The sequence below is a fragment of the Pygocentrus nattereri genome, chromosome 26 (assembly GCF_015220715.1).
Source record: "Pygocentrus nattereri isolate fPygNat1 chromosome 26, fPygNat1.pri, whole genome shotgun sequence".
Taxonomy (NCBI): Eukaryota; Metazoa; Chordata; class Actinopteri; order Characiformes; family Serrasalmidae; genus Pygocentrus; species Pygocentrus nattereri.
In genome coordinates this window covers 20,802,522-20,815,660 of record NC_051236.1, presented here as the reverse complement: position 1 = coordinate 20,815,660, position 13,139 = coordinate 20,802,522, and the positions used below count along the sequence as shown (strand labels likewise).

General features: G+C 39.4%; 1 protein-coding gene across 1 annotated transcript; it reads left to right on the top strand.

The window, feature by feature from the left end:
* The first annotated feature begins 393 nt into the window (after nucleotides 1–393).
* Nucleotides 394–12,368, top strand: tmem45a (transmembrane protein 45a). Its single transcript, XM_017718839.2, has 6 exons — nucleotides 394–615; nucleotides 4,651–4,861; nucleotides 6,101–6,313; nucleotides 7,696–7,880; nucleotides 7,982–8,124; nucleotides 10,794–12,368. The coding sequence occupies exons 2-6, from the start codon at nucleotides 4,666–4,668 to the stop codon at nucleotides 10,888–10,890; spliced, it is 834 nt and encodes a 277-aa protein (XP_017574328.1). The 5' UTR covers nucleotides 394–615; nucleotides 4,651–4,665; the 3' UTR covers nucleotides 10,891–12,368.
* Nucleotides 12,369–13,139: the final 771 nt, after the last annotated feature.

The window sequence follows — 13,139 nt, the reverse complement described above, 5'->3', positions numbered from 1 at the left end:
GTATTCCTCAAAGTCCCGCCCTCCTGCGCTAAGATTGACTACTTAGTGCTCCCACGCAGGACCTGGAGGCTGGATCCTACCAGCCAATCACAACACGGGAACTCGGATCTTACCAACCAATCCTAGCGCCGGAAGGCGGGACGTGTCGGAATACGGGTGTGAGAAAATCCCTTTTTATATGTCCTCAAGCCGACAATCAGGCGGAGTGAAACTGCACACGTGGAATTCAGACAAGAGTCTTGATTGACGGGGCGCTTAGCCAATCAGAACGAGGAGAACTGATACAGCCGCCCGGCTTTGGGCCAATCATTGACGTTTGTGGGCGGTTCCTTTAAGATGTACTCACAAGAAAAGAACCTACGAAAAAGAAATCTTGGAAATATGAGAAGTCGCTGGAGAAGTGGCCGGGCAGGCTGAAGGTGAAGAACGCTTAATTGAAGTGATGGTGACAGTGTTTTCACTTACAGCAAAATGCACTTTCTTGTGAAGGCCATTACTGTTTTACAGTTTTAATTTAAAAAATGCGAGGAAAGGAGGACGAATACTGCGAAGTCTGAGTCCGTTTCCTCGGGCAACAGTAGCTACCGTTAGCCTTTTTCTTCGCTAGACTCTGAGGTAAGTCATTTGTTAACCTACTTTATATCCCAGGCTGTTTTTAGACGATTAAAAATCCTGAATTCGAGTCAGTGCATCGTTTTGTTAACAGTCGGTCGAGTTTTAAGTAGGAATTCGTTCATAACTGTCGCTTTGGTTCGTATTAAAAGGCGCTTGTCAGCACTCAGAAACTCTTGGAAATGGAAATATGGAGAGGATAAACAGTGGAGAGGAGATACATTTATCAGCCCCTGTAATTAGCTCTCATTATACAAGAAGACGCTTTTACTTACTTGAAATCTTCTGTACCTAACAAATCATTCAAACTGCACTCCTTTATTTACTTGTGCTTGTTCATCAAATATGACCTGGGCTGCCGTGTCAGTGAAGCACACAGAGAACGCCCCAAAGGAAAAAATGTCTTTCTTTAGATTGAATTCAAAGCAGGTCTCAGTATTGTAACGTTACTTACTGATTTCTGGATTCTTACTCCAAACCACCCCTTAGGAGAAAAGGAGGAGATAAACATAAGCATTTTACTGTAGGAAGTTCTGCTAGTGAATAAGAAAAGCCTGACAGACTGCTGGAAGAGTTCTGTGATAAAGGCCTAGAGTAGAGCCATATAGGAAAATGTCAGATCTTACACTTTTCTTATGGAAATACTATTCAGCTAAGACTGGGGTGAAATGAGGCAGACACAAAAGAGAAACAGAAGAAAATGGCTTAAGTTTCATTCTGATTTCAAGTGCATGTCTAAGAGAAGTACATGAGATTAAGAAGAAATCTCATTTAGAATAGTTCTTTCCTCTGGGGCTATATTCTGAATGCACATCCAGGTTGAGTTGAGATTATATGAAAACAAACATACATTACTGAATAATATGAAATAGACCTTTTCTCAGATTGACCTGCTGTTCGTTGTAGTTCAGCATACAGGGCTTCTTTGAGTTCGTGTCTTTAACTGAGTTGAGATAAGCTGGCAAAAATTTTACTGTCAAACTAATTAGAAATTACTCATTCATTCACCCCTTTTGATGTAGGCCCTACTGATGTGGTTGCTGTTGCACATCTTGTATGAAAGATGCTGTGCATATTTATTAGCCCTGCTGTTATAAATAAACACAACAGCATCAGCCAATCAGACAGCTGGTCAGCTCTCAATTGAAGAGCCGCTCAGAGGTCATTGTGTATCCATGGCGATGGCACTACATCCTGGAAGAACAGGATTCAAAAATGAAAGGTTCCTGTGGTCCCCAGCTGGAATAGCCCATGCGTGCGTTCTTGAGAGCAGTAATTGCAGCCTGAGGGCATTTAAAACGCTGTCCTCACTAGTAAATACTTACTTGCGTGGTTATTGTGTTTTAGAATAATCAGAGGTTAACCTTGTTCCACAACAGCCTGGCATGTTTTAGCATATGGCATTCTAGGTTTTCCATCTTTTTGATTCTTATAAGATTTATTTGGTGGTATTTTAATTCAGTGCATGTAGAAGTGTAATATTGTGGTGGCTGTATACTGTATACTATTCATATACAGCAGTGTGTAAACATTACAATAGTGTTATAATATTGCAATTGAGATATTCACATCTTGGTAGAGCAGAATGTCTCTGCATGCTGGGAGCTGAAAACTACAGCTCTGCTGACTTCTGCTCCTTTCACGTTAAGTCACAAGAAAATACGATTCAAAGATTCATCTACCTCAATAACACACCGCAGACTGTACTGAAGAAATGTAACATTTATATGTATATTTATATAGGCCCGACATGTAACATATACAAAACAAAGTTTTAAACCTAAAACTTTAATATGTATATGTTCTTTTTCGAAGCATACAGTGTCTAACAAAGATATCATTAAGTTTAAAGCAAGTGTAACCAAAGTTCAGAAAATCAGTATTTCCATGCCCGAAAGAAACTGGTATAACCAAAGAAAGTCAAGTAAATACAGGATCTATTGAAGGTCCTGCTGTGTACATACATGTATTGAAGGTTCATTGTCCTGTAGAAAATATACATTCCTAAAATCCTAAATGCAAATGTCACACTGAATGAAAAAGAGTGGGACAAGGTGTCACCATAAAACTACAAGGTGGGACAAGGTGACTACAAATAACCAAACAGTGGCTCCGTCATCTTAAAACAAATATTTCTTATTTCAGCTGCCATTTACTGTTGTTAGAGTAGCACGTCTGACCTTGCTGATAGCCAGTGGGTGGTTCAAGGTATTTAGGAGACACTGTACTCTGTGGTCTGCTCTCTAGCCAACTTTCTAATCAATGCAACATAGACTAATTACATTTTAAGAGAATCTTCCAAGAATTTTAACATAACTTCACTGTCTATGGCCTCTTGTAGACTGCTTGTTGTCTGTTTTAGTTTTTTTTTCTTTTTAAAGAAAGTCCAGATCCTAATGTATTGCTACTGTTAGCTTTAGCAGTGCCAAATGTGAAAATTGATGCATGACACCAAACATTCCACTGCATTACCAATTAGTAGTGAAAGTTTTATAGCATCTCTATATAACCTCCTCATTAGTACATGCCTAAATTGTAACTTGTTGGTTTGAACTCTCAGTATATCTCAATACACATATGGTTGGAATTAAAATAGTGGTAATAGGCATCTCAAATAATATCACTTAACATTAATTCAAAGAGGATGTGAAAGGAGGGCAGCAGTTTTGCAAAATGTATGATATTTGTCCATTTCTGAGTAGATGTGGGGGTTGGTGGTATCTCCTTGTGTTCCTTCCCTGACTGTTCTTTTCCTGCACTGTGACTCATATGATAACACCACTGAAGGGTGCTGAATAACATAGATGATGGATACTGACGGCAGAATACATAGACGATAATGATGATGCTGTGAGGTCCTTTTATGAACCCTGTATTGCCTTTTAATGGTGAGAGGTGATCACTGGCAAACACTGTGCTCTTCTTTGAGTTCCACTGCTTGCTGCTTTGTCTGCATGTTTATCATGATCTGATGTTAGTAGGTGTGGAGTTATTGAGTCAGTGCAAGCTGCAAACCTCACCCTAACAGAATTCATGAAGTCATTCTTTGTCTACAGTTTAATGGGAAATTTTACAGGAGAGTGTGTAAAAACATCTGTTTTTTGTGTATTATGTGAGTTTCTTTGTTTAAATCGTTTAAATTGTGGTTCCTCACAACAGACATGCGCATACACTTCAAGCAGTCTCTCTTTAAGGCTGTCATTATGTCAGATTGTCTTCTTTCTCCATAATTGCACGTACCCTTCAATTCTCCACTGCCTCTGATTGAAATGCTGACATTGTGTTTTTCCTCACATGATGGCTGTACATGTTGACCATGAACATTTTTACCATTTCCAGAGTTGGAGATGATGGAGTTAATAGTTTTGTGCTTAGTCCTAGGCATGTCACAATTATTACATAATCACCTGATTGTGATTATTTAAGATGATCACAGTTAATTTCTACACTTGTTAGTTTTCACGATCAGTTGTGTATAACACAACAAACAATATGCATTGGTTGTGGTTTCATCCATTGGGTTGAGGAGATGCATGTAAGAAGAAGAAAACAGAAAACAAATTTGCAGAGACGTAGGCATAATAAAAATAAGTTTTTACTTGCTGGTATAGCACCTTTAGAGGGCTGTCTGTGGTGTCTGGTAAATTGGGAGCTTGTGAATATTGGTGGCTAGGAAGCTAATTCACCAGTTTAACAACTTTTGGCTTGTATTTTAATAGCTTAATATAATAAACAGAAAAGACAAATTGTTAATCGAAAACATTCATGTGGCAGTTTCAATTGTAATAAATTTAATGACTGAGACAGGCATGTTAAATCCAGTAAGTGTCATTAATTAAATATGTCTTGCTGTTTTGTGAATACTTGGTAAATGTTAACACGAAATTCATTGGGATTTTTTGTGCATTCTCATCTCAACCTTTTACCTTTTCGTGTTCCTAATCACACACATCCTCTTTTCATGTCTGCGTGTCTGTCTTTAGTAGTCAGTGCCAGAGAGATAAACTGATATCTCATAACTTCACTTTGGTGTTCCAGGGCTTGCAGAACAACATGGGAAATTTCAAAGGCCATGCTCTACCTGGCAGCTTCTTTCTGATCGCTGGTTTGTGGTGGACAGTGAAGTACTCATTGTGGTACGCTACTCGCAGGAACAAAAGTGCAGGTGCAGGGAGGATCGCCACACGAGCCTTGCAACACCGTCTAGAAATCATCGAGGGAGCTGTAATCCTCTCCTTTTCCGTTATTGGTAAGCTTCAGCCATACATTTGAATGTCCTTTATAACAAGAGGCACACATTTCTGGTGTTATTTTGTTCTGTATGCACCTTAGCTCTGGTCAGAAGAGCATAAAGGAATGTCCTAATATGGCTTATCATTCCATTTGATGTGAGATGACTTTGTCATAATTGCTTTGACAGTTTGCATTGTGTGGATACTTTTTTGTTTATTGCTCCTCTGAACAACTGCTGTTATAATGCCTCCTTGGCCCATGTACGACTTTTAACATTGTTTTTCATTACCATTGTTATTAATGTCCTTGACTGATAAGGAATTACTGATGTGGCTACTGCTTTGCTTTTTCAAGTGGACTACATTATTTTGACATTCAGGGCTGCACATTCTCATCACATCAACTCAAAACTGGCCTTCAGTACTTTCTCATAGTTTTCATATCATAAAAACATTTAAGGAATCACAGTCTAAGAGACATGCATTCACATGAATTCAGACATGCAAGGCTTCATGGTACAGTGATAATGTCATCTCGGATGAAAACACCTTACCACAAGGTTGTCCAATCTTATTCACGAAGGGCTGGTGTGGCTGCAGCTTTTCATTCTAAATAAGCTGAAGCACACTTGATTCCATGTGTTAAATCAGTTGGTCTCTGTTGATCAAACCTCCAGCCACACTGGCCTTTTGCGATTGGACACCCTTGCCTTAAAGAAATGAACTAGTGTTTTTCAACCTCTCTATCTGCTGCATCTATGGCATACTGTCAGTTATCATGGACAATAAATATGACATGTTTGCCAAAACTCAGAAAAGAATAGAAAATATGTTGGCTCAAAACATGCTTGTAATAAAAGATAATTGGCATTTACTTCAGCACCTGACCAGTGGCATCTATTATAGTAGAGCCCAAGGTGTCAAAATTATTGTCTGTGTTGATTGACTGTATGCTACAAAACCATAGCAAGGTCTTCTTACAGTAATTGCCAGTCAGAGTTCCATGGAGGTGGAAACACAGTCATTTAATGTCACAGTTGCTCCCAGTCAAGTATATAGCTTGCACATGGTTCTTGGGGATCCAAGGTTCTTGAAGGTTTTTGGTGGCCTGCCTCATTTTCAAACAGCTGGGCTTCTGTTGGCACTCAGTTAGTAGTTCCAGTTGGTCCTGTATTCAATTTAATTAATATTCATTAACTGAAAGCTGTCAATAATATCAGTACTGTTAAAGATCCTCTAACCCACTGCTCTCGCAGGTATACTAGGAGAACAGCTTGCCACAGGTGGGCCAAAGTTCCACTTGTATGACTCCTCCACTCAGCACTGGGACAAGCTGATGAACTGGCAGCACACAACCATGTACTTGTTCTTCGCCCTGGCAGGGGTTACCTCGCTTACCGTCCACAGCACAGATGGAGCACCTTTGGCTTTAGACCGTTTACTCCTGGGCCTTGCTTTTTTCAATGAAGGTAAGCGTTTGATTTTCTAACATGACTGATCAGAATTTGATTTGTGATCAGACACATTACACTGCATATGCAATGTTTGCTTTTCAAGACAATTTTAATAAATGAGGATGTTATGAGGAACTTTGATGGTTTGAAGCAATTTTAACAAATTTTTAACTAAAAAGAAACCTGTCAGATCATTATTCAGGCATGACAGTTGGTTCATAAAATTAAGAATAACATAGCATGCGTGGCAGGTATGCTTCAACCATGTTAGCACCAAAATTAGATTTTTATATGCGTGAAATGGCGCACAGTCCGTCTTTACTCTCTCACCGTCTTGGTAAATCAGATTAGGTACTTCACTGTAACAATCTCCTACCAGTACTTTGTGCTTTCAGAGGCAGACTCCTAACAATGCATATGCAATGAGGCAAAAAGAGCAGTGATCTGCCCTTTGGTCATTTTATAGGTGCTGAATCGCCATTGTGCCTGTTTATTAAATCGCGACAGCCACTGTTTAACACCGAATGAGTTTGCAATGATGCAGAATGTCAGTAAATGTGCCAGAGTATTATTCTGAGAGCAAACATTTTTTCAGTACATGTTCGAGGCTCATGCCTCATGTTGTTAAATGAAGTCTGTTAACAAAACGTCTTTTAAAACATTAATGCAAATTTACACCTGCTTTTAACAGGAGAAGGAAATTGATGCAAAACTAGCTTTCACAAGCTGCCCAAGCTTTAGAAAATTTAACAGAATATGTAAGCAGTCACATGTTTAATATCTCCGCCCTCTTTTGTGCTGTCCTCCCTCATTTAGGGTTCAAAAGGCTTAGTATGTAATTACACTTTTAAAAAAAGATGGTGCTTCAAGGGTCCTATAGTAAAGAAAATGGTTTGATATAGAACCATGAACACTCAGTTAACCCTTTGCATGAATAAAGCGTTCCTTATTTAACGAAAGGGTTCTTCAGATTGATGGTGAATGTGCTGTAGGTTGGTTCTATATAGCACCCAAAAGAATTCTTGTTATTTAACAATAGAACCTTTTTGGCTGCTATGCAACCCTTTTTGGCAAGGTTCTATATAGGACCATATATAGCTCATTCATGCACATTCCATCAATTTGAAGAACTTATCATGATGTAAGAACCCTTTAATTGTACAAAGCATTCTTTGACATTTCTTGGTTTTCTATAGAACGATTTTTTTCTAGAACCATTGGAGAACTATCTTTTTAAGAGCTCATTAGAATTAAGACATTTTAACACACACAATGTCAAAAATTGAATTGAATCTTGTCCCCAGAATTGAAAATCGTACGAAACCTGAAAATATATGTATGTATCGTGTATGCATCATTTCACTCCTAGTGTAAGCTAAATGCCTGTATCTTTGCAGGATTCTTATTCCTCTATCACCTCCATGGCAGAGACATGCTGGATGTCCATGTCCACATGCTTCTGTTGTACGCAGTATTCGGAGGGGCTATTATCTGCTTCCTGGAGGTCTTCCACAGAGGAAACATCCTGCTGGAGCTGCTGCGCGCTGCTCTGTGCGTGCTTCAGGGCAGCTGGTTCTGGCAGGTCAGCTTGTGCGCATGTGCCTATGTGTCAGATAAAATGTGTATTATTGTGCCTTAAAGGCTTTTTTTGTAACTTTTTCTTCCATCTGTCCTTTTTCCCAGATTGCCTTTGTGCTGTACCCCCCCAGTGAGGTGCAGTGGGATTTGTCAGACCACAACAACATGATGTTCATTACCATGTGTTACAGCTGGCACCTAGCTTTCGCCCTGCTCACTGTTGCTGTAGCACACACCATTGTTCTATGGTGAGTGCTCTCAGATTCCAGCCTTGTCACATTTCTACATTAGCAGCTGATTAGTAGCTTAATGTATAACCGAAATGTTATCTCTGACGCCAGATTCATGTAGAACTCCTATGAAAACAACCATCTATTGTTCTCTTGCACTCAAATTAGTCCCCTCTTAAAGGGATAGCTTGATGAAAAGTGCCAAATATACAAACGTATGGTGTCTGAAGTCTTTTGTTTTTACACTGGAGCTGTGAGGTTAATGTAGCTAATAAATTACTGCTGCTTATGATTAGCACTATGTAAACTGCCCACAAATCACATACTTGAATCATCACACACATTGAGTAATCTCAAATAGACTGTGTGGTTTCTGACACTGAATGAAGAACTGAAAAAAAAAAAAAAGAGACGTAGTGAAGGCTCCTACTGTTTTTAGCTGTGCAACAAATTTCTGTTCATTTTCATAGATACAGTGAGGAAAAAAAAAAGTATTTAGTCAGTCACCAATTGTGCAGGTTCTCCCACTTAAAAAGATGAGAGAGGCCTGTAATTGACATCACAGGTAGACCTCAACTATGAGAGACAAAATGAGGGAAAAAAAAAAATTCAGAAAATCACATTGTCTGATTTTTAAAGAATTTATTTTCAAATAATGGCGGAATAAGTACTTGGTCAATAACAAAAGTTCATCTCAATACTTTGTTATATATCCTTTGTTGGCAATGACAGAGGTCAAACGTTTTTTGTAAGTCTTTACAAGGTTGGCACACACCGCTGCTGGTATGGTGGCCCATTCCTCCATGCAGATCTCCTCTAGAGCAGTGATGTTTTGGGGCTGTCGCTGGGCAACACAGACTTTCAACTCCCTACAAAGGTTTTCTATGGGGTTGAGATCCGGAGACTGGCTAGGCCACTCCAGGACCTTGAAATGCTTCTTACGAAGCCACTCCTTTGTTGCCCTGGCAGTGTGCTTGGGATCATCTTCAATGCCCTTGCTGATGGAAGGAGGTTTGCACTCAAAATCTCAGAATACATGGCCCCATTCATTCTTTCATGTACATGGACCAGTCGTTCTGGTCCCTTTGCAGAGAAACAGCCCCAAAGCATGATGTTGCCACCCCCATGCTTCACAGTTGGTATGGTGTTCTTTGGTTGCAACTCAGCATTCACTCTCCTCCAAATATGACGAGTTGTGTTTGTACCAAAACAGTTCTACTCTGGTTTCATCTGACCATATGACATTCTCCAAATACTCTTCCGGAACATCCAAATGCTCTCTTGCAAACTTCAGACGCACCCGGATATGTACTGGCTTAAGCAGAGGGACACGTCTGGCACTGCAAGAGTCCCTGGCGGCATAGTGTGTTACTGACAGTAGCCTTTGTAACGTTGGGCCCAGCTTTCTGCACGTCATTCACTAGGTCCCCCCGTGTGGTTCTGGGATTTCTGCTCACCTTTCTTGTGATCATTTTGACCCCACGGGCTGAGATCTTGCGTGGAGCCCCTGATCGAGGGAGATTAGCAGTGGTCTTGTATGTCTTCCATTTTCTGATTATTGCTCCCACAGTAGATTTCTTCACACCAAGCTGCTTGCCTATTACAGATTCAGTCTTCCCAGCCTGGTGCAGGTCTACAATCTTGTTTCTGGTGTCCTTCGACAGCTCTTTGGTCTTCACCATAGTGGAGTTTGGAGTGTGACTAATAACGAGTAAGATAACGTGGTCAAACAGGTGCCATTAATACAGGTAATGAGTGGAGGACAAAGAAGCCTCTTAAAGAAGAAGTTACAGGTCTGTGAGAGCCAGAAATCTTGCTTGTTTGTAGGTGACCAAATACTTATTTTCCACCATTATTTGCAAATAAATTCTTTAAAAATCAGACAATGTGATTTTCAGATTTTTTTTCCTCATTTTGTCTCTCATAGTTGAGGTCTACCTATGATGTCAATTACAGGCCTCTCTCATCTTTTTAAGCGGGAGAACCTGCACAATTGGTGACTGACTAAATACTTTTTCCCCACTGTAACTACATGCCATTCACACACGTGAGGAAAAGAGTCTGATTGCAGAGCCACAAGTTTACACCCACAGTTTCACTCCAGCAGTTTCAGGCCAGTGGAACACATGCTCGGTAGGACAGTGATGGTGCCATGAAAAGAGTTCACATAAAGCCTCCATATTAAGGGTATGTTAATTGAGATATATGTGTACATAAGCCATTAGCTTACCCGGGCCACGTAAGCTGTAACTTGTGTAATATTTACCCTGTGAATCTATATATACATGTTTAAGTTTGTTTTAGCTTAAAGCTTAAATTACATAACACAAATATATCACAGATTTATTGGAAACCCACATAAAACAACTGAAATGTTGATTAGCCTAAAACTTGCTAAGAAAATGCCACTAGCTGAAGTGAAACTGCTGGCATGAAAGTGTTGCTCTATTATTGCAAGGGGTTGATGATTTCAGCATTCAGTTTTTCGCAGTGTTAATTTATGGACTACTTGTTAGCCGCACGGGCCTCATCACTGACACAGTACAAAACCAAGGAAGCACACCTTATTCACTGAACACCTTGGCCGATCCTTTCTGGCAAGGATGAAGTGTGTGATTTTTCACAGAGCCGTTCCTTTAAAAGTCAGAGCCATTTCCAGTCAATGATATCAGTGTTTTCTTCCCCAGTGCGGTACGTTCTAAACTCAGAAGAATGCCACCGATGGAGATGGGTCTCCTGAAACCACGGGAAAGAGAAGGAGATTCTGAAGATGAGGTGTTCTAAGCATTTGGTGTCCATATGCAACCTTCGATCTTTATTTTCAGCGAAGACAAGCAAGCTAACCTTGCAGAATGGTGTGATAAGACACTGACAGACTTGACTTGGGCCTGTTTCAGGTCACTATGGTGAGGGGCTGGAGGCAAGTACAGGTGGCCATCAGCTCATCTCCAGCTAATACTGCCATGATGATTTGTCTAGTTCTGGTTTATTTTATGTTTAAACAAAATCGCCTCACCACGTGTGTCTTTTAATTGTTGTCTTTAAATCGACTCTGGGGCAAACATTCCTTTTCACAGAGAAGATAAAAATGCTTAATATTTTCGTATTTGCCATTTTTATTTAGTACAGGAAGCCATGAAAATGAATTATTGGTTTCTTTAGTTCATAGATGTGAACTTTATACAGTATTGTTATAATAATGTATAATGGAATGCTATTCTTTGATACATATGTTTGCACCTGTGACTCTAACAGAAAGTTTTGATAATGACACATCATTAGTGCCTTTGACATTTAAGGAAAGAGCTCATTAGGCTTTTAATGGAAGTTGGGGCCTTTGCTGACCTGCACAGCTGTGGAGTCTTTTTTGTGATCTGTGGATTCAGGGTTGCAGATTGCTGAGGTGAATTTTGATCATACTCACTTTTGCAGGCAAAAAAACACACAATGGGGTTTAGCTGCTGCTGATGTGACTTTAGTTCAGGATCCATGTAGGAGTTTAATCCATATTACAAAGGAAATTATTTCACTAGGAAATTCAGAGGTCTGTTGGCGAGTGGAAGACAATTCTACTGCCAGTGCTGTAGCTTTGTAGTCTTATTGAGGAAAGTGCAATCTTGGAGAAGCCTTGAATTACAGCATATTATGTATTTATTGCTTCAAACATGCCTTAGTATATGTATTAAACATAATGCACATTTCAACATTTTGAAATTGCTCTTTTATATTTATCGTATGTATTTGATCTTTTTGGATCTTTTTTTATCATGCATGTGATTTATTAGTTTATCCATGAAACATATCTCTATTATTAAACATTGTCTTTGATACCTTTATTATTTTATAGTAGCTGTGTTGATGAAAACATATTGAGTGTGAAAATGGATTGTGAGACGAGCTGTATTTATCAAATAGGTGATGCCAGCAACAAATCCGTATTAAAAAAGACTAAGGATCTTCATTAATCAGCCTCCTTAACATGCCACCGCATGGCCATTGAAAATATGTCAGGAGCATAGCTCTTTAGTTCTAAAAAGGTATACACACACACACACACAGCAGTCATTGGGCGGAAGGCTCTAAAAAGTTAATGAAGGTCATATCTTATTTTGTTTGATTAGAAGTATTCACTTCTGTAATGTTGGTCATGAAGTAACTGTCAGATACCCTAGAAAGGCTGGGTAAAAATCATGCAATCTCAAATCTTACATCAGTGTTTGATTTTCAGCTAATCTCTTGGAATAAAATAGACATTAATGCCACATTTGAGTTAGTGTGCATTGTTTTGCTGTGGAAATGTTTTTTTTTTCCTTTGTTGACGATATGAAAGAAGAAATGAAAATACTTTGATTTTAAAAATCTATTAGTAACACCTGCTCATTAATGCAAATCACACATGCCTCCAAATTTGGCCACAACTCAATATATAAAACACCATGTACTGCACCCAACTCCACGTACTACTTGACTATACACACTGTGCTAATAAACACACTGTTAATGGGAGTGTACCATTTTTGCCTGGTTATTATGCTAGTATGGGAGTTTGGACACAGCCACAGTGGTCCACAGTTGTTGGACCAAACATTAAGGTGTTGTAATTATTGTGTACATCACATGATCTGTCTGAACTTTATGTGATTATAATTGTCCTGGGATTTTAGAAACAGCAGCCTTCTTGCGAGTTTGAGGAATTAAAGAGTTTATGGAGCGACAGCGCTGCAGGTGAAAAAACATTGTGTTAATGAGAAGCGAAAGGAAAATGCTCAACACAGAGGACCAAAGAGTGAGAGCTCTTTACAGCAGTGGTGTGCAGAAAGGCATTTCTAAACATACAACTTTCTGATCCTTGATAATGGACATGGACTACAGCGGTACAAGACCATACTATGCTTCACTCATTAAAGAACACGCACTCCAAGCAAGAACCAGACAGTGTCTTCAGATTACTTCAGTGTCCTGCACAGTCCCAGGTCTCATATTAATGGAGTAAGTTTGAAAAGAAGTGGATCAAGAGGTTTGCAGCATGCGGT

What these genes read in the sequence shown, in the direction of transcription:
- tmem45a (XM_017718839.2), top strand. Translation starts at nt 4,666, where the DNA reads ATGGGAAATTTCAAAGGCCATGCTCTACCTGGCAGCTTCTTTCTGATC. An exon ending in CCTTGCTTTTTTCAATGAAG is followed by an intron (nt 6,314 to 7,695) that starts GTAAGCGTTTGA and finishes GTATCTTTGCAG; the next exon opens with GATTCTTATTCCTCTATCAC. An exon ending in GCACACACCATTGTTCTATG is followed by an intron (nt 8,125 to 10,793) that starts GTGAGTGCTCTC and finishes TTTCTTCCCCAG; the next exon opens with TGCGGTACGTTCTAAACTCA.